General features: G+C 40.6%; 2 protein-coding genes across 2 annotated transcripts in view; one reads left to right on the top strand and one right to left on the bottom strand.

Annotated features, from left to right (window-relative positions):
• The window catches only part of LOC137778181 (annexin A2-like), a 368,470-nt gene that overhangs the window by 272,059 nt on the left and 69,250 nt on the right, over positions 1-27,161 (bottom strand).
• The window catches only part of FEZ2 (fasciculation and elongation protein zeta 2), a 45,584-nt gene continuing 32,359 nt past the window's right edge, over positions 13,937-27,161 (top strand). The window contains exons 1-3 of the mRNA XM_068565198.1: positions 13,937-14,218; positions 18,305-18,413; positions 25,247-25,363. Of these exons, the coding sequence (XP_068421299.1) occupies positions 13,965-14,218; positions 18,305-18,413; positions 25,247-25,363 (480 nt within the window). The 5' untranslated portion in view covers positions 13,937-13,964. The remainder of the gene's footprint in view (positions 14,219-18,304; positions 18,414-25,246; positions 25,364-27,161) is intronic.

The raw sequence follows: 27,161 nt of genomic DNA, 5'->3' as shown, positions 1-27,161 counted from the left end.
CAGAAGCTGAAGTCCTCAGAAGGAACCTTGGTAGCTAGAAGAAGCAGAAACTGAAAAGACTTGATTCTAAGCACATGTGAGGCAAGACCTAGCTGAAGGTGAGGGCAGACATGGTGTGACCAGCATAAGTCAGTAAGGGCAAGTGCAATAAAACATGGATTATTATCTTTAATGTAGTTTGACCCAGAGAGTGCAATGGAACCTTGCTTTATACGTAGAATATATGGAACCTAGAATCAAAGTTGACGAGGAACATAGATGTCCTTTAGTGGAACCTCCATCGCAATGCAGGATTCTTTTCTCTAGCATCCTTGGAAGAGCCTCTCAGCTTAAATGTTAATTAAGGGGAAGTCACAATCCTTAAAGGTCTATTACATTGATGGATAGGTTTAAGTCTTTAGAAATTTTAATGTCTGTAAGAAAATATCCAAATCTCAGAAATGCTGAGCATATACTGTAGTCTGTTATTAACTAGTAATGTAAAATGTGACCCATAAGAGAAAATGTGACTATAGACATATTTATATACATAAAACATATATATGTTAATACACATATTTTTATATACAAAGGGATCTCATTAAACTTACGTATAACATGATTTTTTAAAAGTGCTATTCTTCCAGTAATAAAACAGCATTAGTTGAAATATTATTAGCTGCCATAACAGATAAACCCCTGAATCCCAGAGGCTACACAATAAACAGTTTATTTCTTGCTAACTTGAAGAACAAAATGGATGTTCAAATTTGGTTTTCTTCCCAGCAGTGAATAAGAGAAACCCAGCTTCCCTCCACTTCATGTCTCTTTTACCTTTGACTGTGGTTTGCCAGGTCACTGTGCTTGCGTGCCTTAAGCCAGTGGAGGGGGAAGAAATAGAGGCTCTTGGGTGGAAGGTTTTCATGGGCTAGGTCTGGAAGGGGGACGCACATCTCTTCCATCCACATTCCATTGGCTAGAATGCATTCACATTACCACACCCAACTGCAAGGGAGCCTGGGAAATGTAGTCCGTACGTGTGCCCAGGAAGAAGAGGAATCTGGTAGGATATAGGCTAGCAGTGTCTACCACAGATATCCTCCCTGTTTGGCTTTAATAAAATCTCCTCCCGAGACACATGTTGTACATACTGAAGCATAGTCCAGTCTTTTGCAGTTTTAACTAAAGCTTTAAAAATTGTATGTTCATGAATATTTAACTGCTTGCAAATGGCGGTAAATGTGAGGCCAAACCTGGCTGATTCCACCCACCTCCTTAGTAGAGGCCACTTGATTAGGGGCAGTGCAGATTTTTGGATCCTGAAGCTTGTATAATTTGGTGGAATCTGCTTAAGAAAAAGATACAAAATTAGCTATCAAACTAAATATTTAGAATGAGAAAAATTTATAACTAGTAACATTTTCTAAAAAGGTGACAAATATCACAAACATTATAAAATCCAGAAAAACAACATAATATTATAAAAGAAGTAACTTTCTTTTTTTAAAAATTTATTTTATTGGAGTATAGTTGATTTACAGTGTTGTGTTAATTTCTGCTGTACAGCAAAGTGATTCAGTTACACATATATATATTCTTTTTCATATTCTTTTCCACTACGGTTTATTCCAGGATATTGAACATAGTTCTCTGTGCTATACAGTAGGACCTTGTTGTTTATTCATTCTGTATATAATAGTTTGCATCTGCTAATCCTAAACTCCCAATCCATCCCTCTGCCATCCCTTTCCCCCTTGGCAACCACAAGTCTGTCCTCTGTATCTGTGAGTCTGTTTCTGTTTTGTAGATAAGTTCATTTGTGTCCTATTTTAGATTCCACATATAAGTGATATCATATGATATTTGTCTTTCTCTTTCTGACTTATTTCACTTAGTATGCTAATCTCTAGGTCCGTCCATGTTGCTGCAGATGGCATTATTTCATTCTTTTTTTATGGCTTAGTAATATTCCATTGTATAGATATGCCACGTCTTCTTTATCCATTCATCTATCAGTGGGCATTTAGATTGTTTCCATGTCCTGGCTACTGTAAATAGTGCTGCTATAAACATAGGGGTGCATGTATCTTTTTGAATTATAGTATTGTCCAGATATATGCCCAGGAGTGGGATTGCTGGATCATATGGCAACTCTATTTTTAGATTTTTGAGGAACCTCCATACTGTTTTCCATAGTGGCTGCACCAATTTACATTCCCACCAACAGTGTAGGAGGGTTCCCCTAAAGAATTACCTTTCTAACACATCTCTATAATACTTTTCTCTTACATTTTGGCTGTTATTCTTGATTTACCTTTCATTGGACTGCAATTTTGTAACATCATTTTCCACAGACAACAGAAAGAAAATTCAATCTTTTCTCTAACATAATTTATCAATATATTTTTCCTTATTATTAGTAAATAATTAGTAATTTGGTCATCCTTCTTTGCTCTTCTGACATTTTTAGAAGGTGTAAGTGCCATATTTCCTTATAGCTGATCTTCAATTAAAGAATTTTATTTCAGAGAACTAAATATTGTTTATTTTATTAGACACTGGAAATGGATCTCTGCTTCCTAGGTCATTTAATATTATTAAACTCATATAAAATCAATGCCTGCTTCAGGGAGTATTAAAGCAAAGTCTTTAGCTGTGTCGCCCTTTGCTTTTGGGAGACTAATTTGATATCAATTTTAAATGTAGAACAAGCATAGAAACAAATCGATCTTCAAAACAATTCATAGAAACAAATTCCTAGGTAGGACACTGCCCGTAATAATAGTGGCTTATCATAGTCTCTCCTTTGTTCAAATACAAGAATCTGTCCATGTGCAACTGTTACTCTTTGTGTTTTATTGGGAGAATTGGAGAGATATTTTCAGTTCTCTGTTGCCTAAAACATTTCTCAGGTGCTAATGACAAAGCAAATGGTTTCTGCTGCTTCTTAAATTTTGGCTGTCTTTACTCAATTAGTGAAATCTTCTGAGGAGTGAAAGGCTTCAGAATCTTCTGATGTATTATTTTTTCATTCCTATCAACTTTTTCCATGAACGTGTACACAGGCATCTGTATTTGGAGGGCTGGAATTTGAGCCTTGTGACAAATCAAACTCGAATAACCAAGGAGAGGAAATGAATAATAAAATTTTTTTGACAAATAAAAGTGATGATATATTAGCATTAAACCATGTATTCAGCAAAGGAGAAAGGATCTGTATTTGTCAACTACCAAAGCCCTACACTTTGAGGTAGGGATGATGGATGCATGTGCTGAACCAAATCATTTAACATCTCACAGCAAAAGGTAACCTTGTCATTTTCACCTGAACTGCATTTTCTTGCAAACTTTCTTTGGTCACAGAGAACCAAAGACTCAGAATTGGTGTCTTTGGTCCTCTGTGACTTCCAGTACTTAATACCTCCCAGCCATCATTCTTTTATGATGGGACCAGAGATTTGGTAGATTTTCCCCTGATCTGTGACCCATTTAAGCAACTGCACTGCATCCTGACTGCAGCCTGGAATTTTGGAAGACTTTTCATTTAGATGGTCCTCATCTGTACTTCATTCTGTTTCTACTTGGTATTGTCTTTATTTGGTGGTTTAAATGTAGATTAATTATCATTATAGTGGTGCCAGGTGATCTCAGTCGAGGTTGAGTTTGATTGTACTGGGTTTGCAAACTCCTTAAGCATTTGTATTTGTATGAGTTGATATTTATCAGGCATTGCTGTTTTTGAAAGAAAATGGGAGGGCTTTGTGCATGGGCTGCAGGGAATGGGAACCAGCTCAGAGAGATGAGAATAGAGAGGTTGTCTATGGTGTCTGTCCAGGGTGGTTAGAGCTAAAGTTTTTGAGTGTCATGGTGCTGAAATGTGGTATAGGTTGAATTTGGTAGAATACAATGAGGAAAAGTCTCCCTCTCCTCTCCCATCTCAGCCTTTAACATGCTCTGTCCAATTTCTCCTCCCTACCTCTGACTGACATCTTGGTCAGATTCTATGGCTTTTCTGTCACTTTCATAAATCTAAACAGTCTCATTTTCAGGTAGAAAAAATCTGACTCAGTGTAAATAACCACTTCCATCTTATGTTCATGTCAAAACTTCTCCCCTCCCCTGCTCAGGGTTGACCTGGGAACCAGCAGGGGAAGGGGTTTAGCTTGCCTTTTCACTCTGTCTGCATCGCATCCCTTTTTGCTCTGCATCCTCCCTTCCTCCTAGGTTGAGGTCTCCTGCTGGAGTCTCCTTAACCCTGCTAATATTTTTTGGTGGGACCTTGTAAGGTGACTTGAGTCTAGCTACCTTCTGGGGTGTCCACTTGGCCCACAGGGGAAAATCATAACACTTGCCCAACAAACAGTGTATGTGTGGCTGCTTCCTCTGCTGCCTGCTCTCTTTGGACCTGTCATCACGGGCAGCTCCTCCAGCCTCCTGTCTACAGAATTCTCCAGGCAAGAGGAATCTCTAGTTTGTAAGTTCTGTTCCAAGAACTCTCGGTGTCCTACTCTGGGCCCATGGGAGCACTGGGATCTGGGTCCTGCATCTCAGTAACCATCTGGCTGGAGAGAAGGACACTGCTTACCCTTAGTGCAAGCTCTGCCCACTCTCTGGTTCTTGGGAAGCTCTCTCACTTGGCTTGAGTGGGGAGTACCCCAACCATATGGGGGGGCAGCTCTGCATCTCAATGACTCTAATCCTTTATACTTTCTAGTCTTCTCTCCTATAGATGAGTAATGGGATACAGGGAAAGGTCTGGCTCTGCTCTTTATTAGTAATTCACCCATTTAGCATTCTGTTACTGTTATTTCTAGGAGAGACCAATACTCAGAAGAAGGAATGGAATCATATCTGTCCTGAGCTCAAGAGGAGACTCCCAGAAACCACTGGTATGACTTGGCGAGGTGTATTTGTTTGCTAGGGCTGCCATAACGAAATACCAAAGATTTTGTGGCTTAAACAACAGAAATTTATTTCTTCACAGTTCTGGAGGCTAGAAGTCAAAGATCACGGTGTCACCAGGGTGATTTCTTCTGAGGGCTCCCTCCTTGGCTTACAGATGGCCACCATCTCGCTGTGTCTTCACATAGTCTTTTCATTATGCACCCCTGGTGTCTCTTCCTCTTCTCGTGAGGACACCAGTCATATTGGATTAGGACCCTACCCCAGCTACCTCATTTGAACTTAATCACCTCTTTAAAGATCTTATCCCCAAATACAGCTCTTCCTTGACTTACAATGGGGTTATATTCTGATAAGCCCATTGTAAGTTGAAAATGCATTTAATTCACCTAACTCACCAAACATCATCTCTTAGCCTTAACCTTAAAGATGCTCAGAACACTTACATTAGCCAGTAGTTGGGCAAAATCATCTAACACAAAGTCTATTTCATAAGAAAGTGTTGGATATCTCATGTAATTCATTGAATACTGTACTGAAAGTGAAAAACAGAATGATTGTGTGGGTCCAGAATGGCTGTAAGTGTATCGGTTGTTCACACTTGTGATCACGTGGTTGACTGGGAGCTGCTGCTCACTGCCGCTGCCCAGCATCATGAGTGTCAGACCACGTATCAGTAGCTCGGGAAAAGATCAAAATTCAACATCTGAAGTATGGTTTTGACTGAATGCGTATTGCTTGTGCACCTTTATAAAGTCTAAAGATCCTAAGCTGAACCATGGCAAGCTGGGGACAGTCCGTGCAGTCATAGTCTGATGTACTAGGGGTTGAGACTTCAACATGAATTTGGGGGGAACACAACTCATTCCATGACAGGAGGAGAAGGCTGAGGCTGGGGTTAGCTGGCCCCCCTGGGTAAAGCCCTGAGCATGGCTGTCCTCTCAAATACCACTCATCTGCTGAGTTTAGGCAGCAGCAGTGCTTGGAGCCTTGAGTCACAGAGCGGGAATGACTGAGCTAGTTCCACTGGAACGCCCAGTCTGGTGAGACTCAGGATCATTCAGAGTGTACACGCATCCAGTTTTCCAAAGAGTGAATCAGCCCTTCACATTTACAAAGCTACTCTCTCTTCATGATGTGGAATAAAAGTAACCTTTCTTTCTTTAAAGAACAACATGGAATTCCCAAGATACCTAATCTTAACCCTCTGATACAAGATTAGAAACAGTTAGCTCACTTCCGAGTCTACCAAGTCTACCCTAGTCAAATCCAGCAGAAAATTAAGCAATTATGTGTGTGTTTGCTTAAATTATGTAAATAATTATCTTAATAGGCCACTCTGCTTTGCTTTTGCAGATCCAAGCCCTATCTGACTTAAGTGGTTTATTTATTTAGATCCATAACATTTTGATGAGCCTCTTTGGATGCAGCAATATTGGTGCAGCTCCTTAGATGTCAAGACATTTTGACTACTCTTTTAAAAAAAAGAAAAGAAAAACCCTGTTAAATTTACAGCTTTAAAAAATTATAATGTAACATGTAGAACAGATATCCGCCCCCCAGTCTCAGCCCATCCCAGCCCCACTCACAATGAAATTTTCCTTCTCTAAAGATAGCAAAAGAAATGTCAACATCTCTGGAAACAAAATTTCGGAGGGAAAAAGCAAGTCGAAGACAAAGACCCGAGAAAATAAAAGTCCAAAGACACTCCAATTTTAATACTTATTCTTGTAATACCCTCATCGGTCAAATTTTGGAAGACTCCTCCAGCTGATTTCATGGAGTATTGCTGGATGCTGTGGTTCCCCGTCCTAACACTCTTGAGACTGTGGAAATACCCTTATAAGAAATTTATGTTAATACGTATACCAGAAAATAGAACATAATGCACATGATGAACATAAAATGTGCGACCTGGATCAGACAAAAAGTATCATCATTTACAGAATCCATTTAGCTCATCCAAATGTGATCCAAGCCTCCTGGTTTCTCTTCAGTTGCAAAGTCCTATGAACTGTCTGCATCTATGTCTTACTATATATCTGGAGGAGCCTCTATTAATGCCACCTGGTCCCCTGAATGAATGTGCTGTCAGTCTTCCCCAGTGTCACCTTCTGACAGTCTGTTGTTGTGCTCAGTAGAGCTTATTTTTATTTTTTAGTCCCCCACCCCGCCAATTCAATAGGAGGTGGACTTGGTCTGTTTTCTGGAAGGCACCTTTTCCTCTTTTCTTTATTTTTTTTCCTGTGTTGGGGCAGAGAGATTTCCATCTCTACTGAATTTCTTCTCCTCAGAGTTAGCCCCTCAAACTCAAGTCTTCAAATGACAACAGTCGATTTGATCAATCTTGCATTACTTTCTAGTGAAGTCAGTGTATATAATTGCAGCATAAAATACAGTTTGAATCAAAAAGTAAAATAGAAGAGATAATTAACAAGTTAACAGTCCATCAACAATTACTCCATACAGTGTATGAACTAATTTTAAATGTCTGATTTGAATCCACTTTAAAGAGATCAGATGTTGAATAAGCAGGGCATATCTGTACAGGGCAATTCTAACAACTGATTCAATAAAGCCACTCTGTTTAGAAAAAATCGTGGTTAAATATACATACCATAAAAATGATCATTTTAACATTTTTAGGTGTTCTGTGAGTTAAGTTCATTCACAATATGTGCAGTCGTCACCACTATCCATCTCCAGAATTTTTTCATCATCCCAAATGGAAACTCTGTATCCATGAAACACTAACTCCCCATTTCCCCCTCCTCTCAGCCCCTAGCAACCACCATTCTACTTTCTGACTCCATGATTTTGACTACTCTAGGTACTTTGTATAAGTGCATATGGTATTTATCCTTTTGTGTCTGGCTTCACTTAGCATAATGTCTTCAAGGTTCATCCATGTTGTAGCATGTGTCAGAATTACTTACCTTTTTAAGGCTGAATAATATTCCATTGCATATATACATATATATATACACACACCCTATTTTGCTTATGCATTCATTTGTCTGTGTACATTTGAGTTGTTTCCATTTTTTTGGCTATAAAGCCACACCTTAAAAAAATTTTATAGAGTTAGATTTACATGCAATAAAATGTACTTATTTTAAGCTTACTGTTTGATAAATGTGTACACCTACATAGTCACCATTATCATCAAGTCATAGAGTTTTTCCATTACTCCAGAAGTTTTCCGTGTGTCCTTTTGCAGTTAATTCTCCTACCCCAAACCATCCCATGCCCCGGGCACCAACCATCTGCTTTCTGCCACAGTGGATTAATTTTGAGAATTTTTTAGACCTGAATGATCTTGGTTGGTAATGAGACAAATAATTCAGAATAAAGGGTTCATTAAATATGGGCAAGATAGGCTCGGGGAGACAAAGATGCTGAAATACATACAAGGACCCCAGTGACAGAGGTACTGAACTCAGGTTACTTGTGCACAAAAATGTCAGCTTGACTGATTAAGGTTAGGACCAACTTTCCTGTGGGAAAGTTAGAGATGAATGTTGATGTGGAAAAACCAAGATCACAATCTTCTGAAGAGAAGAAATAATAGAGAATATATTACATTCCCATTGTTATAGTTCTTTTGTTCATATTTTGTCTTACTCATAGTCCTAAAGTAGGCAAGAATATTCTTCTACAAATTTTAAGAGCCACGTGTAGCCTCTTGCTCTTGTTTGTGGGAGGAAGAGTTTCCACTCCTCGTTCTTTGTTCTATGATAAGATGAATAGTGAGGGCATACAGTACTGACAATCATAGAGAAGAGGGAACAGAGAGGGCTTCACCATCCCAAGATGCCTCCGTGCACAGAATACTGCAAGTCTTAAAAAAAAAAAAAAAAAAAAAAGATAGAATTTGGCATATTCAACTCTGCATGATCTTAATTTCAGATGAGAAAATTAAGAATATTCCAAAGCAGAGAATTTAGGCAGTTTAGAGTGTGCACTGGGTGCTTTCCATAACAGGATCCTTGAAGGTTAAATTGTTAGAGCTGTCATAATGTTAGATAAATAACCGCTGCTAATAGTTGTTTCCATTAATTTTTCTGAGACCAGCATTTGACTACCCAGAACACAACCAGGTATATACTTGGCACTGTCTTTCCTACTCAGTTATTTTGATACCTTGTAAGGCTGTGGCCATGGCCAGTCACCTTGGTTCCTTCTCTTGGTGGTGTAGCTCTGCTTCCACAGACCCTTGATCAAGTTCTGCCTGATCAAGACTCTGATCTGATCATTAAAATTAAAGATTCATCACTAACAAACTTGGACAATTAGAATTAAATATTCTTTAATAATAAAGCCTACATTGTGATATTTTGATTACTCAAAAGTTTCTTGATTTTTTTTTTTTTTAATAGAGACAAAATGGAAAGAGCCCACCCTTTCCTTTTTTGGGAAACCAGCAACCTTTCCTTAAATTCTTGGTTCAACATATGGATTTCTCAATTCTTCTTACTTTTGTTTTGTCAGCTCTGTTTTTATTTATTTTTTACCTTGTTATTGAATAAACTTAGCCATTAGCTTAGCTTTTCTCAAGAAATTTTCATTTATATACATTCTCATTGTCTTACTCTTGCTTTATAATGCCTTCAGCATTTGCTTGTGTGATACTTTAAGAGCCAGATATTTTCTGGTCCTGTGTTCAATGGTTTGTTTCTTTCTTTTGCAGTTCTTATATTTTCTGATTAATTAAATGTTTAGGTGGTCTATATGTTGAATAATCTACTTTTCTATTTTTTGTTACTTAAATTTTCACTGTGATATACTATATATGTGCAAAATTTAAATAACGTTGTCAAACAAGAGAAGTAACTTTTTCCATCTTGAATGATTAATCTGAGCATAATACCCAAGTGCCATGAAGCTCTCTTTAAAACTTACTCTATATTATCTTTCTAATTTTGAATCAAGTGCTGAAAATTCATTCTATAGGCTAACTTTTCTTAATACATGGAGTGAGCAAACATGTTTACACGTGTTCATATTTATCTGCTCTCTAGGAAATAAAAGCCTGAAATAGATTTAGGTGGACAAATTAGAATTTGTCCTAAAATTTTCTACTAGAATTAGTAGAATTAGGTCATGTGAGATACAGTGAAGTCAGGGGACCTCTTCTTAATCAGAAGCCTTTGGGTGTTGATGGAGTGAACTAAACAGGTGAGACTGGCAGGAAGTGTATGGTTTGGCCAGATCTGTGGCAACGTTAGGAAGCTAGAATTTAGCTGATGGGAAGAAGAGTTGCTGGAAAGTGGGCTAAGGTTGCTGTCAGGAAATTATTAAGTGAGGAGGTTTAGGGAGTAGTGAAACTGTAGGTAATCATTAGTTAAATCCATTTCACCTGTAACTTGCCTTCACTAATCAAGGTCATTTTAATTGTTGTTAAAAAGACTTGCAGGTCCTGTAAACTGCATGTAGCCTAAACAGTAAGATCTTTGCCCAAGTCATTATCCAGGAATTGGTGTCAGGTGTGTCTAGTTCCAGATAAGGTGTTTAAGACTGGGTAGGACCACCCACCCTCCAACTAGGCATGCCTGCTGGGTGACCTTTTGATGTTAGAGGGCTAAAAACTCCACCCTCAGATTGTGCTAAGCGCCTCCACTTCTGAACCTGCAGAGGTCTGTAGCTTAGTTCCACCTGTGCGGATTAACCACACCTTTTTTCAATCAGGCTCCTCAGGCCCCCCACGCCTCAGACTGCCCTACTCCTTTAGTCTTTATCTCCTAAATACCCCAAGCCCCTTGTCTTCCTGAGGTGGGTTTGAGAGTGGTTCTGTCTCTACTTTGACTGCCTTGTGAGTAAACCCTCTGTTTCCTGGCATTTCAGTGCTTTTGCTTGCTGCCCGTCGGGCAAAATGAACCTGGTTCTGTAACAAATGTAACTGGGAGCTGGATTTTCTAAAAAAAAAAAAAAAAAAAAGCAGTTTGAGTGGAGGACCGAAAGGACTAAAGGAAAGAGCAGGCATAAAGAAATGAGGCCACCACCGGGTGGAATACAGACTCCTGCTGGATGTCCTTGAAGCTGTGGAGCTCTGTGCAGCCCCCGGGTAACCCCATGGGGAGAGAGGTGTGTGGAAGGCTTTGAAGTACTGCTACTTTATAATTTTACCTGGCTATGAACGTTTTACCATTTAAACTTTTCTGTTGTTACTCTTTCATGTTTACAGTCATTATTTAAAATCTACAGGAGCACCAATTAACATTTTATTCCATACTATAGTTTCTTTCTAGTCTCATTGCTCTTTCCCCATAAAGTAGCACGGTTTTCTCCTAGGCACATTTTTGGGGAGCACTTTTATAGATTGTGTTGAGTGCCAAGATTACTATAGGTGTGCTAATATAAATTAATTAAGAAAAGTGATTCAAATCTTGTTTTTGCAATGGGGTATTCAAAGTGTCTGGGGTGATACCAGGTAATTTGCATTTAATTAAAAGTAAAAAGCCTCCTATGTGGAAAATTTGACTAAAATAAAATTCTGAGACCACTAAAGCTAACCGAATAGCAATTTATTTGCAGGCATATGAAAAATTTGACAGTTGTTACATTTAGGTGGGAAGAGTAAGTAATTTTGATTTCCACTAACAAACATACATATGCCACACAGGTAAATGGAAATACAGGTCAAGAAAAAAAATTATTTTTTTCCTTAGCTATGTACATAATTAGAAGAGTCTGAGTCAATTCCATAGTTTCTCATGACTCTAGCCCAATACCTAGAGAAAAACAGATCTTTGATACATTTAGAGTATCATTTTTGAGTAATATTCAAATAGGTGAATGTCAGCTGAGCTAATGTTTTCTCATCAACCCCAAAGCTATTAACCATTGAGTAATTAGTTCTAGCTCTTGGCTAGGTAGAGCTCAACATCTGCTCCCTTCATGGTTTCAAAGGAAATGGGAAGGTAATGATATTGCCTTTAAAGTAATTATCAGCAGTTCCTTAGGCTTGATTTATAGAAGTATCTTGTTAAATATGGGACAAATCATTGAAATACGAGACAACATTCATCAGAATGGTAAATAGGAAATTTTGGTATTAACATGTATTCTTTTTTTTTTTTTTTAATTTATTTATTTATTTATTTTTGGCTGTGTTGGGTCTTCGTTTCTGTGCGAGGGCTTTCTCTAGTTGCGGCGAGCGGGGGCCACTCTTCATCGCGGTGCACGGGCCTCTGACTGTCGCGGCCTCTCTTGTTGCGGAGCACAAGCTCCAGACGCGCAGGCTCAGTAGTTGTGGCTCACGGGCTTAGTTGGTCTTCGTTTCTGTGCGAGGGCTTTCTCTAGTTGCGGCGAGCGGGGGCCACTCTTCATCGCGGTGCACGGGCCTCTGACTGTCGCGGCCTCTCTTGTTGCGGAGCACAAGCTCCAGACGCGCAGGCTCAGTAGTTGTGGCTCACGGGCTTAGTTGCTCCGCGGCATGTGGGATCTTCCCAGACCAGGGCCCGAACCCGTGTCCCCTGCATTGGCAGGCAGATTCTCAACCACTGCGCCACCAGGGAAGCCCCCTAACATGTATTCTTGAGGATAGGTTCCCACGTTGTCAAGACATGGACAGAGCATGTCTGGGAAAATCTTATTTTCTATTATTAACTTCGTATTTATTTTTCAGAATAGGAATTCATCTTTTATGACCCAACTATGTTCCGATTCCTAAATGAAGTATTTGATTACTGCAGTCCAAAGATACTGCTTCTATCAGCTCCTAGGTATTTGTTGCCTCTACATATTCACACTCCCTTAGAATTATATCTTTTCCCCTAATTTTTTTTTTTTGATGGTAAAATACACATAACATAAAATTACCATCTTAACCATATTCAAGTGTACAGTTTAGTGGTATTAAGTACATTTATATTCTTTTTTTTTTTTTTTTAATGTGGGATCTTAGTTCCCCGACCAGGGATGGAACCGATGCTCCCTGCAGTGGAAGCATGGAGTCCTAACCACTGGACTGCCAGGGAAGTCCCCTGTGTAGTTATTTTTAAAATTTATTTATTTTTATTTAATTTTGGCTGTGTTGGGTCTTCGTTTCTGCGCGAGGGCTTTCTGTAGTTGCGGCAAGCGGGGGCCACTCTTCATCGCGGTGCGCGGGCCTCTCACTATCGTGGCCTCTCTTGTTGCGGAGCACAGGCTCCAGACGCGCAGGCTCAGTAGTTGTGGCTCACGGGCTCAGTTGCTCCGCGGCATGTGGGATCTTCCCAGACCAGGGCTCGAACCCGTGTCCCCTGCATTAGCAGGCAGATTCTCAACCACTGCGCCACCAGGGAAGCCCATTTATATTCTTGAGTAACCATCTCCAATGCTCTTCATCTTGCAAAACAAATTCAATACACATTAAACAGTAACTCTCTACTCCCAATTATACGTTTTGGTATAAATGCTTTCCAGTTTTATCACTCTAACTGCATTGTAAGCCCGTTGTAGGGAGCAGTCATGTATTAGTTATAAAACATACACATTTGGTACTTACTGTCAGGCACTGTTCCAAGTGCTTTGCAAATATTAACTCGCTGAGTTAATTGTTCATCTTTGTATGTTGCAGAGGGTCTAGCACGTGCTTTACACGTGGGAGACATAAAATATTTGTGGAATGAATTTTGGTACCATTTAAGCATTTCCAAGTGACTATTGCTGTTCTTCTGGTTGAAAAGTTACCAAAGGAGCCAGATTACTTTGGGGAAATGATTTGGGGAGTAATCTGACACTGGGTGCAAGTTTAAAGAAGTCCTTTATTTTAGCCACATTTAGGCCAGGTTCCCACTAAGGAAATCTTAGAGTAAAGCTATTCCTGAATGATAGACTAATAGAAGTGACTCAACGCAGTTAAAGTTTTCCTTTCTACCGGGACCAGCGCTCAACTCAAAGAAGACTCAGGAGAAGGGAAGACCCCGGGGCTGCAAGGCCCGGGAGAGGTCCAAGCCTCCGCGGGAGGTAGGGGGTGGGGCCTCGGGCGGGGCGGTACTTCGGGGGCGGGGCCAGACGCCGGGGCCGGGGCCGGGGCCGGGGCCGGCGCCGGGGCGTGGCGTGGCGGGGCGCGGCGGGGCGCGCGACTGCACCAGGCGGCGATGGCGGCGGACGGGGACTGGCAGGATTTCTATGAGTTCCAGGAGCCGGCCCTGAGCCTCCAGGACCAGGAGAACTGTAACGCGAGCCCCGAGGCCGAAGCAGGTCCGGGCGGGGGAGGCGACGGCTTCCCAGCGCTGACCTGCAGCTTGGAGGAAAAGCTGAGCCTGTGTTTCCGTCCCTTGGGTCCGGGTGCCGAGCCCCCCAGGGCGGCCGTGCGGCCCATCACCGAGTGCAGCCTCCTGCAGGGGGACGAGTGAGTGCGGGTCCCGGCCGGGAGCGGGCGGGAGCCTCCTCTGCCCCTCGTCCAGCCCCTCGCCCTGCCCGCCGGCCCTCAGTCAACAGCCTCGGCGGGACTCTGGCCGCAGGCTCCTCCCCGCACCCTCCTTCCGCCTCCATCAACTCCGGGGTCCCGCCCCTCCGTGTTCTCCCACCGCCTTCCTTGGGGCTTTCGGCCTCTGCGCCCCTGGCTATTTAAATCCCCTGCTCCCCTGGCCCCCAACGAACCCTTAAACGTCCTCCTCCTTCCTAGAAACCAACTCCTGTTTGGTTTAGAGGGGAGTCTTGCACAGAGCCCCGTAGTTTAGAGATAGTATCTCCTCGGGCACATGTGTAGACATTCATTCATTCAACTAGCATTTTTTAAGCGCCGGCTACGTGCCAGAGGCTGCTTCGCACTGGGAATACCAAGATGACTGGACATTACCCCTCTCAAGCAGAGGGCAACCTAGGGTGGGAGCTAGATTTGTAAACAAACATTTGTATGGGTGTGACAAACGCTCTAATGGATATATGTACAAAATATAGGAGATTCAGTGTGTGTGTGTGTGTGTGTGTGTGTGTGTGTGTGTGTGTGAGAGAGAGTCAGGAAGGACTTCATAGGGAAAGAATTGTGAGAACTGGACCCTGATGGGTGAGTGGGAGTTTGCCTGGCAGGTGAAAAACGGTCTAGCATTCTAGCTCAGGGATACAGCGCATGCAAAGGTACTGACGTTGAAGCAGCGTTTTTGCCACAGGAATTTATTGGCTCCATCTGAGAGCCCAGGTTGAGTGTGAGTTCCCACAGAGGCATAAAGGAAAAGCTCTGGTTATTAATAGCAAGGATCTCCTAGTCTGGTAGGGAGACCAATGCATAAACAGGTAATTATTACAGAATCATCTAAGTGCAATGATAGGAAATTCGCAGGGCTTTATGAGAGCTAGGGGAATGGAGGGACAGAGGTTATTTAACTGCCCAGAAACCCAGTTATAATTTGGTTAGATAAGGGTTGTAATTATGTACCATAGTTTTACTCCAGAAGATACAGAAAGGAATGATGAAAGTGAGGGAATTTGACAATATTGTAATGTAGGGGGAGAGGAGCCCTGGAGAGGCTGAGGGTGAAATTATGGAGTAAACACTGAGGTTGTGGGTAGGGGTGGGTTTTCAGAGCATTGAAGGGATGGAGAGGTTAGGGAAGAATTCTTGAGAGAAGGATTCATGGGCATAGAAAGGGGCTTGTCAGTTTCCTCTGTGAATCAGAAGGTTTATCAGGAAGAGGGGGTTGGGAATGGGGGCCTGTAAACATAGCTTAGCAGTGGTTCAGGCCCAGCTATGCTTGGAGACTATATCTTTTCATTGCTACCTCTGTACACTGTTCTGCCCAGGCATAGAAGGAAAAGTTTTTGATTGGATATTATACACACAGATATGCATGCAATCAGTGGCAAAAGATGACATTTTAAACAGTCTATTCCCAAAGAGAAGGTAGTGTTATACATAGATCTATATACTCGGAATCACTAGACTCAGGACATTCTCTGGATTTTAAAATTATATTTATTATACATTTGGGTTTATCAAGAATAACTTCTCAAAACAGATTAGTGGTTTGTACACAGATAAGGTTCCCTATTTTTGCATCACCTGTACTGTCTGAGAAGTAGTGTATTTTAGCCTTTGCTTAAATCTTTGGTTGATATAAAACTTAAAAGTTTTGTTACTCTTGATAATGGTTTAGTAGATAGCATATGTTATGTTGGTGGTACAGCATGTCCCTTGATTTGGGAATGCATAAGAAATCTGTCTCTCTTTTCTGAGCTGGGGTTGCTCACCACTCTCATTGTCCCTGTTCTATTGCATAAATCTGCTCTCCATTGCTTGATAGAGTCCATTTCTGTTTCTTTCACTAGAGAGGGCTGAAAATTCTTTCACCCAGATAGTGAGTGCCTTGCCTTAGGGCACTTTATTTCACTTCTGAGTCCTGGTTTTAGTTTTGGTTAAATACAGATTGTGCTTATCTGCTAAAGTTTTACTTTAGAAGGGTCTGGTGTGGGATTCAATGTCAGCAGGACTTTGACCTTTGGAAAAGAGCTGCCCTGCTAGTTGTTTATGACTGGCTGTAATACTTTATGATAAGGACGAAGGCAGTTCATGTCTTGACTGGAGAATTCTACAAATCTTTCAGTTAACTCGGCCCTATGTCTTTCCAACCACAAACGTTCTGGCCCTGGTGAAGATAGAGGACTGTGAATTGTGCTTCATTTTCTTGGTAGATCAAATTCACCCACAGTCAGTTCTACATGAAATCTTCCACTCCACTTGTCCTTTTATGATAGCCTCATTTAAGAAGGAGCAAACAAGCAGACAAAACAAACCTCAAAAACTCTGGACTGTCTTCACCTACTAGAATATGCTAGTAGTTCCTACCCAGGGTTAGATACATGGTCAGTTATTCAGTATTTGCAAATCTTTTACCCAGGAAGATGTGGGCCAGAAACCCAGCAAGTTTAGCATCCAGAAGTGTTGTTTCCAATTTGAGCACATTGGCATTAGAGGAGATGATTCCTGCAGAGAGGAGGATAGGAATGAACCATGCATATGGGAGATTTTCTGGGCAAATGAGCCAGTTTTCTAGAGCTTTTTGGGTTCACATTTTCATTGAGGCTAATGTGCATTCCAAAGCCAGACATCATTTTGGAATTTTTGGCAGTTGTGGTCACATTGCTTCTTCTCTTTAGCACCAAATCCCAATTCATTAAATCAGTATGTTGTTTCTCTATTTTAAAGCTTGCATTCTTATTTTTATGTCCCTGGTGGTCTTGTTTTTGTATCCTAGTATCTTACATGCTTGGAAATAAAACCCACCCAATTTTTTAGTGGCTTATTCACAATTGGATACTTGTTATAAATGTTAGGGTGTTTTTGGTTTTTTTGGTTTTTTCTTTATGACTTGTGTGTGTGTATCTCTGGCCATCAAGTAGCTTATATGTGTAGTGTTTAACTTTACTTACCCTAATTAAATTTCATCTCATTTATATTTCTGAACTCATGTTTTTCATATAATGTCATTTAAAAGAAGAATGCTGGTTAATACTTTGGGACTGAAATGAATTTTGGTCATGAAATTGGAGTTTGCAGTCCTTATTCCGGTGTGGTTTGGGACTTTTCTTAATACAACTCATTTGAATTAATGCTTAGAGTAATAGAGCTGGAAGGAATGTCTGCTATTCTTGTCCAAGCTTCTCGTTTGAAAAAGTCCAGCTAACACCTACAGAGGTTAAGGGACATGGTCAAAGACTCATTGAGGATGAATGTAGACAAGTCTGTTTTCTGAATTTAGTCAAGTGCCCTTTTCATTTTACCCTGTTGCCTCCCCAAAATGCTGTTTGATAATAAGGAAGGGTAACTGCACTGGGTATAATCTGCATTTTATTGTGAACTCCCTTTCTTTCCCTTTTCATCTTATCTTAGTCTTAGTCTATTATAAATTAGATATTAAACCCTAGTCTCACATTGAGACTGAATTCTTCCTCCAGAAAATTCTTTCTCTTTGGTTAGAGAGAGATTATTCATTCTATGAAATAGTCTATATGTTCGGAAGTTACAGAAGAAAAATAAGTATAAAGCACAGTGTATTTACTACATGTTTTGGCTTGAGAAACATTGTTTAACCTTCCTGTGCTTTAGTTTCTATCTGTCAAATGGGGATAATAACAGTTCTTCATGATACTGTTTTTGAGGATTAAATGAGTTAATGTATGTAAATTGCTTAGAATATATGTAAATTGCTTACTTAGAGCCTGGCACACGATACAGTGGAAATGTCAGCTCTCGACTTTGTGAGAGTTTTCTATGTCCTGTCACCTTCCCTCAGGACTTCTTGTCAGGCCCAATGATAGGATTTTCCTTTTGTCTTGTTCTGGAGCCTCTACTTTGTTGATGCTTTTCTGAGAAACAATAGCCTCCTGTTTTTCTGCTTTGATACTCTTTGTTCTCTCTTTCACTGTAGTACTAGGTATCTGTTTAATAATGACATACAGAATGTTAACTTTCATTGATTGTAGTTTTCTTCTTTTTAAGGATTTGGAATGCCCTGACAGATAATTACGGAAATGTAATGCCTGTAGACTGGAAGTCATCCCATACTAGGACCTTGCATTTGCTTACTCTGAACCTCTCAGAAAAAAGGGTAAGTTAGGAATTGCACCAGTAGTTTCTGAACAACTGATTCTGATAATGGAACTAAAAAGTAGCATTTCTGTTTAACCACAGTTGGTTGAGTTGCTTCTTATTTCCAAGCTTATCGCAATTGGAGTGGCCCTCTTTTGCCATCTCGGTTCTGCTACTGTCAGCTTGCTAGCACTTCCCTCCAATTCTTCCCCAGCACACACTCAACTTTTTTATGTTTAGGTAAATTTTCATCACCTGTGTATGAACAGCAATGATCAGCATTTTTTTCCAGCTTAAATAACATAATTTTGATGTGCTGAGAACACTCAGTAAGAACCCTAGCCTTTGATTTAATATATAGAGGGTACTGGAATATCTACAGAGAGTTAGTTAACTTTCTGATGAATTTAATGACTTGCTAGATGTGACATATCGTCTGAAGATTGTGTTTTTCTGTGAATATTGGGGAACCTTTAAAAGATTTCAGTTCTTGGCTTTTTAATGTGTTCTTGGCTACCTGTTGGAGGCTGCTATATATGTCTTGGAACTGTAAAGTGAAGACACCTTGAGTAAGAAGTGTGAGCACAGGTGATAGGACAACAAGGCGGACAGAAAAACGAAGAGAATTGCTTTAAGTGGAAAATCACAGTGTGGTTTAAAGCTGATGAGAAACGAGGCCAAATGGAAGTTTCAGGGCCTGACTCTTTAAATTCTTCATCAAATAGCAATGTCAGCTCATGCCAGGTCTTCTGGCATGCTCCGTATTTCATTAAGTGTATTTGTGTAATTACTGGGAGTATAATGCAGTAGGGCTGTGAGTATTTTAAATCATTTTCTGAAATGATTTTCTTAAAAATGTGATTCAGAAAAGCTTGCTCCCTACTATTTTCTTGTAAAATATATAATTCTGACTATATTTCTTTGTATTCTAGTAGATATAGGATTTATTATTTGTACCAATTATTAATCCCCTTAAGCTGTTTTGCAGGCTGACCTGGCATACATTTAGGGAAAGGAATAAAACAAAATATCTTATGATCTGTCTTCTGTTTATTTGCATCTTAGCTATCATTCTGGGCTTAGTTCAAGTTTCCCTTCCTCTCTGAAGCTTCCTATTACTGTTTTAGCCTTTGCTGATCTCATGGAATTATATAATTTTAGAGTTGGAAGGGACTTTAAAGGACACTTAATCCAGTCTCTCATTTGGGGGGAATCCCCATCTACAGCATCTCTGACAGACGGTCATTTTGCCATGGCCTCAATCCTGGCACGGAAGGAAAATGCACTCCTCTCTGTGGGAACCGGTTACGCTTGTTGGGGTGTGAAAATCGTAAAGGACTTATCTGTCCCACAGAATTTAGCCCCCTAGTCTCCTGCGTGCTGGTCTTCACAGTACTTTGTCCGTGTCTCAAATCATTATTGTGTTCTCTTATTATGTATCTGGGTCTGTCATTAGATTGTAAACTCCTGGTAGGTATCTTTGTATTTGTCTTTCAGTAACCACCACTGTGCCTGGCACATACTGATTACTAAGATAAGTGTTTGTTGAGTGAACAAATGAATAATCTCATCAGTGAGGCTATATAAGGTCAGAGACCATGGTGGAAAGTTTTTTTTGAATGTTTTCTATATTATTTAACATAGTATTGAATCCACAATAGCCAGTCAATGAGTACTTTTTTGTTTGACATATTAAAAAATAGTAGAGAAGAGATCTTTTCATAGTTTCAAAGGGAAGTACATTAGTAGCATGAATGGAACACTCTAATCCAGTTTCATTGAATATTGTTATTTGGTTACCTCTGGGGGCGTCACTCCCTTTATCTGCCTTTTGACTGTTTTCAATGCTAGAGCAATGGCATAGCCAAGGGTAGTGATTAGTAATGATGAGGAGTTTAGTACTAGTACTGGTTGTGAAAGCCTTACCTGGAAAACTCAGCAAGTTAAAATGGACAAGTGATCATCTAACATCTGTCTGTCTTGACATGACTACCCAGGTGTTGAATACAACTGAGATGAGAAGTCTAGTCCTCAGGAACGAGTAGCACACATTAAGTTCCTGAAGAACAAATGCACAACAAGGTACGATATAAGAAGCAACCATGTTATTAGGTAGCATATAATTAATTTTTTTAACCTGGGAAGTTGCCAACTGTGTGCTCTATTCTTTTCATAACTGAACTATGCACAATTTACCTTTCAGAAGCATTCTTTAGATTATTCCAGTTGTATAACAGTATCTGTATGAAATTTTTATTTTTTAAATTTATTTATGTTATTATTTATTTTTGGCAGTGTTGGGTTTTCGTTGCTGTGCGCAGGCTTTCTCTAGTTGCGGCGAGTGGGGGCTACTCCTTGTTGTGATGCGCAGGCTTCTCATTGCGGTGGCTTCTCTCATTGCGGAGCACGGGCTTCAGTAGTTGTAGCGCATGGGCTCAGTAGTTGTGGCTCGTGGGCTCTAGAGCACAGGCTCAGTAGTTGTGGCTCACGGGTTTAGTTGCTCTGCGGCATGTGGGATCTTCCTGGACCAGGGCTCGAACCTGTGTCCCCTGTGTTGGCAGGTGGGTTCTTAACCACTGTGCCACCAGGGAAGTCCCCTATATGAAATTTTTGACAAAAGGGGAAGAGGTTTCTTTTTGGTTAGGATGAGAAAAACAGGAAACCATAGTTCCCTAGATTTGTTTTTAATTTTTTTTTCATTGATGTTTAAGATGGCACACTTCTAAATTTGATGGGTCTTTTCTAGAGTAAGGCAACTGGTACATTCCAAGTTCTTACATGGGCACATTTTTTCCATTTGAGGCAGCTTCAGTTTTATAGAGGGAAACAGAACCATGGCTCTGTATCTAAACCTGGCATAGGAAGGAGTGATGGGAATGTTTGGCAAAGAGGCACATTGATGCCGAGTGGGAGCATGAATGATGATACCCATGACAGTCAAGGTTAATTTTCAAAGCCCGAAAGGGATTCCAGCCCTTAGCATATGCTATCTCTGTGGGGAATGGGCTTGGCTCCCTCTCTGGAAAGATGGTCTGGGATCATTATTTCTGTTGTCATGGAAATTTATTCTAATGGCTTATTGGTATCACTCGTGTTTTGGCAATAGCTGTAAACCTGTTCTAAATCCAGTGCCATTCTTGATCATGCGTATGTGATAAAATGCTTCTAAATCATTTTGCCTTAGGAACATCTCCTGTGCCGTGTTTTTCCTTCTATCATGAGGATTTCTTCAGGGACAGGGACTTTGTTTAATGCACCTTTTTATCTTCAAGAGTAGAAACAGAGGGCTTCCCTGGTGGCGCAGTGGTTGAGAGTCTGCCTGCTGATGCAGGGGACACGGGTTCTAGCCCTGGTCTGGGAGGATCCCACATGCCGCGGAGCGGCTGGGCCCCTGAGCCACAATTGCTGAGCCTGTGCGTCTGGAGCCTGTGCTCCGCAACAAGAGAGGCCGCGATAGTGAGAGGCCCACGCACCGCGATGAGGAGTGGCCCCCGCTTGCCACAACTGGAGAGAGCCCTCGCGCAGAAACGAAGACCCAACACAGCCATGAGTAAATAAATAAATAAATTAATTAAAAAAAAAAAAAGAGTAGAAACAGAAGATAATAATGGCTTCCTTAGGAGTAATTTTAAAACTAAAACTTTCACTTGTCTATAAGGGGAAAAATAAGACAAAACTATGGTCCTCAAGTCACAACATAGAGTTGTGATTTTGGGGGAGGGTGTTGAAGTTTTAGGATCAGTGAATGTAATTGTTAGGTACTCTACATCATCGTACACCCTCCTGTGGCACTTTTCATCTCCACTTCTACTATCTTGAAATCAAACATCCTCTCTCATCAAGAGCCAAATCTCTTGACCTTTCTCCTTTCTTATTAACAGGATAACTGTCTAGTTTAAAAAAGTGAACTAAAGCTATAGGACTTAACATGAAAAAGCAGCCTCTGCCCTACTTACCTCATCATCCTTGATTTCATTTACCAGAGGCAACCACTTTCAACTACTTCAACTGTTTCGTCCAGCAGATAACATTCTCCTATCATTTTACTTGATTTTATTCAACTTAGACTTTATTCATTTACTTTCTACCCAGAGGATGAGGATTTAGTACTCTCAAAGTCTTCCCTCCAGCCCTCCAACCACAACCCTCAGAAAAACTTTTGCTTCCCTCATCTTCCCAATATAATTATGTCAAAATTTTCGGTTATATTAACCTTCATAATTCATATTGACCTTTCTTTTAAAAATTAATTAATTAATTTATTTTTGGCTGTGTTGGGTCTTTGTTGCTGCACGCGGGCTTTCTCTAGTTGTGGCGAGTGGGGGCTACTCTTCATTGCAGCGTGCGGGCTTCTCATTGCGGTGGCTTCTCTTTATTGCGGAGCATGGGCTCTAGGCACATGGGCTTCAGTAGTTGTGGCACGAGGGCTCAGTAGTTGTGGCTCACGGGCTTAGTTGCTCCGCAGCATGTGGGATCTTCCCGGACCAGGGCTTGAACCCGTGTCCCCTGCATTGGCAGGTGGATTCTTAACCACTGAGCCACCAGGGAAGCCCTATATTGACTATATAAATGTTCACATTTAAGTACATTTTATGATTGCGTGTCCTCTTTTTTTTGCTTTTTTGTTTTTTCTTAAGGTAGTAATAATTGCCTTTTTGTGGTTGATTTAGGTTATCATTAGCTCACTAATTCAACCTCAACAAAGCCATAAAAGTCATTTTAGTAAGTGAAACACACTAGGTAGTCTGTCAGGCTTTCTTTCTCTTTTTCTTTCACGCTCTTCTTGACTCCTTCTGCAGTAACAATTCTAATCTGAACTGGTTACTCTCTAGTTTAGCTCCACAGTCATCATTCTGGGATCTTTACTTCACTGTTATTATAAGAATTCCCTTCACCTCTTTCTTGTGTTAGATCCTATGTCTGCTTCCTTTTTGGTTTTCCTCCTGGTTTTAATGGAACATACTCTGCATGGCTTTCTGAGAAAGGGTACCTGAGAGGTAAATTCTTTGAGAAATTGAACGTCTGAAAATCTCTTTATTCTAACCCCCTACCTAATTGTTAGTTTAGCTGGATATAGGATTCTAGGGTGGAATTTATTGAAACATGGAAATTGCATTGATTTTTTAAGTCTCTTTTGTTGCTGTTGAGAATTCAAATGACATGTTGATTTCTGATCCTTTTAATGTGATGGTTTTTTCTCTCTGGAAGCTTTTAGGGTTCTTTTTTCTTCCCCCAGACAGCTTTTTGAAATTTCATATGTTGAAGGCCATGTCCAGGCCTTTCCTAGCCTGATGGTGCAGTGAGAAATCGAATGTGGAGGTATGTCATCACCGTGATGCAGCATGGCATTGCAGTATGTGGTAGCAGATAGAGCTGGAGTGCTGATGTGGCTCCTCCCCCAGCCTAATGTTATGAAAGGCAGCACGTCAGTGTTTTTCTTTGCACTTCTCACCTGCAGGTTTCTTATTCTGTGGGGTGTATTCACCATTAAACTTCAGACCTGTAGGAGCTCGGGAGGCAGTAGGGACCTACATCCATCCAATTGTATCTTCAGTTTTTATATATATCCTCTGTACTGGTAAATAATTTTCCCAGGTAAAATATATATTTTTAAAATTATGTACTGTCTGCTAGAACTACACGGTTGCTTCTTACGTAGTTCCTAGTTGCCCATTTGTTCTTTGGGAACTCAGTGTGCCACTCCTTCTGATGAATAGAGTTCTAGTTTTGTTCTATTCATCGTCTGAATGGTCATGTCATGATGGATAGATGATCACTTGTCCATTTTAATCTGCTGGGTTTTCCAGGTCAGGCCTTTATAGTTAGTAAAGTTGAGGTCATTATTATAGGGGCTGTTGATATTCATGTGGGCAGGTTAAGAGACACCATACGAGGTAGACATGGTGCAATACCCTGGTGGTGGCAACAGCAAGCAGCCCTTTAGCACCCTTAGGCATGAAGAGAGGTAAGGAGAGGGAGAAGTTACCAGAACCTGGGGAGAGTAGCTATGGGGGAGAGGTCAGCTGGACAGGAGCTGCAGCCTTTGGAATCTGGTAGGGAGGGAGACAGCAGAATAAATGCCCAGCCCTTCCCCTCCTGCCTTCCAGTCTCCTGTTAGTGTCTACCAGTGTGTTAACCCACCTGGAAGCCAGAAGTCAAGGGCATCCTTTGATGTAGCTCATAAAGGTCAGCCTCTGGGGGCGCGGATTGGGGAGAAAAACGGTAGTGAGGCAAAGAGAAAATCTCCAATAGTTTGGTTTAAAGATATTTTTGGAACCTAGAAATACTCTTTTTTGGAAGAAGAGATAGATATTCAACTGGAAGGGCTCAGTATGATCCTCGTGGACAGTTGCCATCTGCCAGGGAGTTGATTACTTATCTTTTACTCTGTTAAAGTTAGTTACTCGCAAACTAACTTTTATGTTTTCTGTGGAATTTTTACATATACTAATCTTCCTATTAGATCATTAATTAAATAACATTTACCCCTGTCTCCCGCCCCTCCTGCCCCATTTGCTACAATTCCCTACAAATTGCTATCGAACACCATATATTTTTGTACTTCCTAGACACTCTTCCCCTTGGAATAAATAGCTAAGTGTGTGTCCGTTTGGGCAGGAGGGGATATATGCAGCACCTTAATTTCATATTTATTCTACATTCCTCTCATTTCTGTTTGAGATGACTATGCAAAGCACCTCACACACTGCCTGGTACAGAGCAGCTGTAATAATATCTGCCTTTTGAAGCTCTCAGCAGATGCTTCCCTCTGCAGCCTCCTTTACCCAGATGCTTCGACTTTGTTGTGATCAGAATGTCCTCCTCTTAACAGTGGGTAGTTTTTGTTTTTAGACGAGTGACAGCTTGCTCTTTGATACCTCAGACGATGAGGAGCTGAGAGAACAGCTGGATATGCATTCAATCATCGTCTCCTGCGTTAACGACGAGCCCCTCTTCACGGCAGACCAGGTACAAAGGAGAATCCCATCCATCAAGGGAAGGGATCCTCGCCGGAAAAACGATTTCTTATTGTGGCCATAAGTGATGGGGTGTTGGAATTTACTTATTTCTATTGTATTTTCTGGTAATACAGGCTTAACAGTTTTCTCCTGAGGAAAGAAGAAAGTATATGATGTAATCTGAAGCAGCTGGATTATGTTAGTTGGGAAGATTTTTCAATATATGCAATTCTCCAAGATAAGCATTGTTAAAGCAGTACAGTGGGTTACTTTAAAAGAGGGTTATTACTTACACTGGAATCAGAAAAAATCCTGTGAATTTTCTTCTTTCTTTACATTTAACCAGACATGGGCAAACTATATCTGTGCAGAAATTATCTAGTTTCTCTAAAACCTATGTAGAAATCATTAGCACTTATTAGAAGTCTTTACTGTGTACTCAGGAAAGAAGTGAGCATTAGTCCTGTGGAATGCTCTAGTAATGTCAACCCTGTATTCATTTAAAACCAGTTGAATCAGCTTTCTCATTTTCTAAATACTCTTCCCACTTCTGCTGTATTGTCAAACTGTGGTGCAAGAGCTTCTTCCTGAAGTCAAGTGTTCCACGGCTACTGGGACTGTGAGTTCTACCGCACTGTGTTTTTAGGCTGGAAAGACAAGGCCGGTAAAGAGAGATATTGTGGCAAGACTGGGAGGAGTACGTTAAAAATGTGTCATTTTGATGCTCCTCTTAGTCATATTTGTGGTTGGATTGTCCGAAGCTTGGAAAGAGCATAGCGCTTAAAAAACAAGATAGTAAGTTAGAGGGCTGAGTGCGGTACAGCCTGATATTCCAGGGAAAGTTCATTGTCTCCTCCGTACTCTGCCTGAAAACCATAAGCTATCTCTGCTTTTAATACTGAGAGAGGACTTCCCTGGTGGCGCAGTGATTAAGAATCCGCCTGCCAATGTAGGGGACACGGGTTCGAGCCCTGGTCCGGGAAGATCCCACATGCCACAGAGCAACTAAGCCTGCGAGCCACAACTACTGAGCCCATGAGCCATAACTACTGAAGCCCGCGTGCCTAGAGCCCATGCTCCACAACAAGAGAAGCCAACGCAACGAGAAGCCCGCGCACCGCAACGAAGAGTAGCCCCCACTCGCCACAACTAGAGAAAGCCTGTGCGCAGCAACGAAGACCCCAACGCAGCCATAAATAAGTAAATAAATTTAAAAAAAAAAAAAAAAAGGACGGAGAGAAACAGATTCTGTAGCCTCTTTCAGTGTCTCATTTTCCTGTTTAAAATGCCTGTTTTGGAAAGTCTTCTTACTAATTAGCATAATCCCCACTCGCTCAGGTTTACCTGTTTTTCCTTAGTACTAAGTGTTACACGTTAGGCTTGATGATTCATGTTGTATTTTTTTAAATAGTTTTTTTAAACTCTTAGGTCCATTTTTTTAAAAAAATTATTTTTATTTTTATTGAAGTATAGTTGATTTACAATATTGTGTTAGTTTCAGGTATACAGCAAAATGATTTGTTTATATATGTATGTATATATCTGTATCTTTAGATTCTTTTCCACTATAATTTATTACTATATATTGAATATAGTTCCCTGTGCTATACAGTAAATCCTTGTTTATCTAGTTTATATATATGGTAGTGTGCATCTGTTAATCCCATGCTCCTAATTTATCCCTCCCCCTCCCCTTCCCCTTTGGTAACCATAAGTTTGTATTCTGTGTCTGTGAGTCTGTTTGTTTTGTAAATAAGTTCATTTGTACTATTTTTTAGATTCCACATATGAGTGATATCATATAATAT

Source organism: Eschrichtius robustus, chromosome 15 (genome assembly GCF_028021215.1).
Source record: "Eschrichtius robustus isolate mEscRob2 chromosome 15, mEscRob2.pri, whole genome shotgun sequence".
Lineage (NCBI taxonomy): Eukaryota > Metazoa > Chordata > Mammalia > Artiodactyla > Eschrichtiidae > Eschrichtius > Eschrichtius robustus.
Note: the sequence above shows the minus strand (reverse complement) of the source record. Positions and strands in the feature narration are given on the sequence as shown.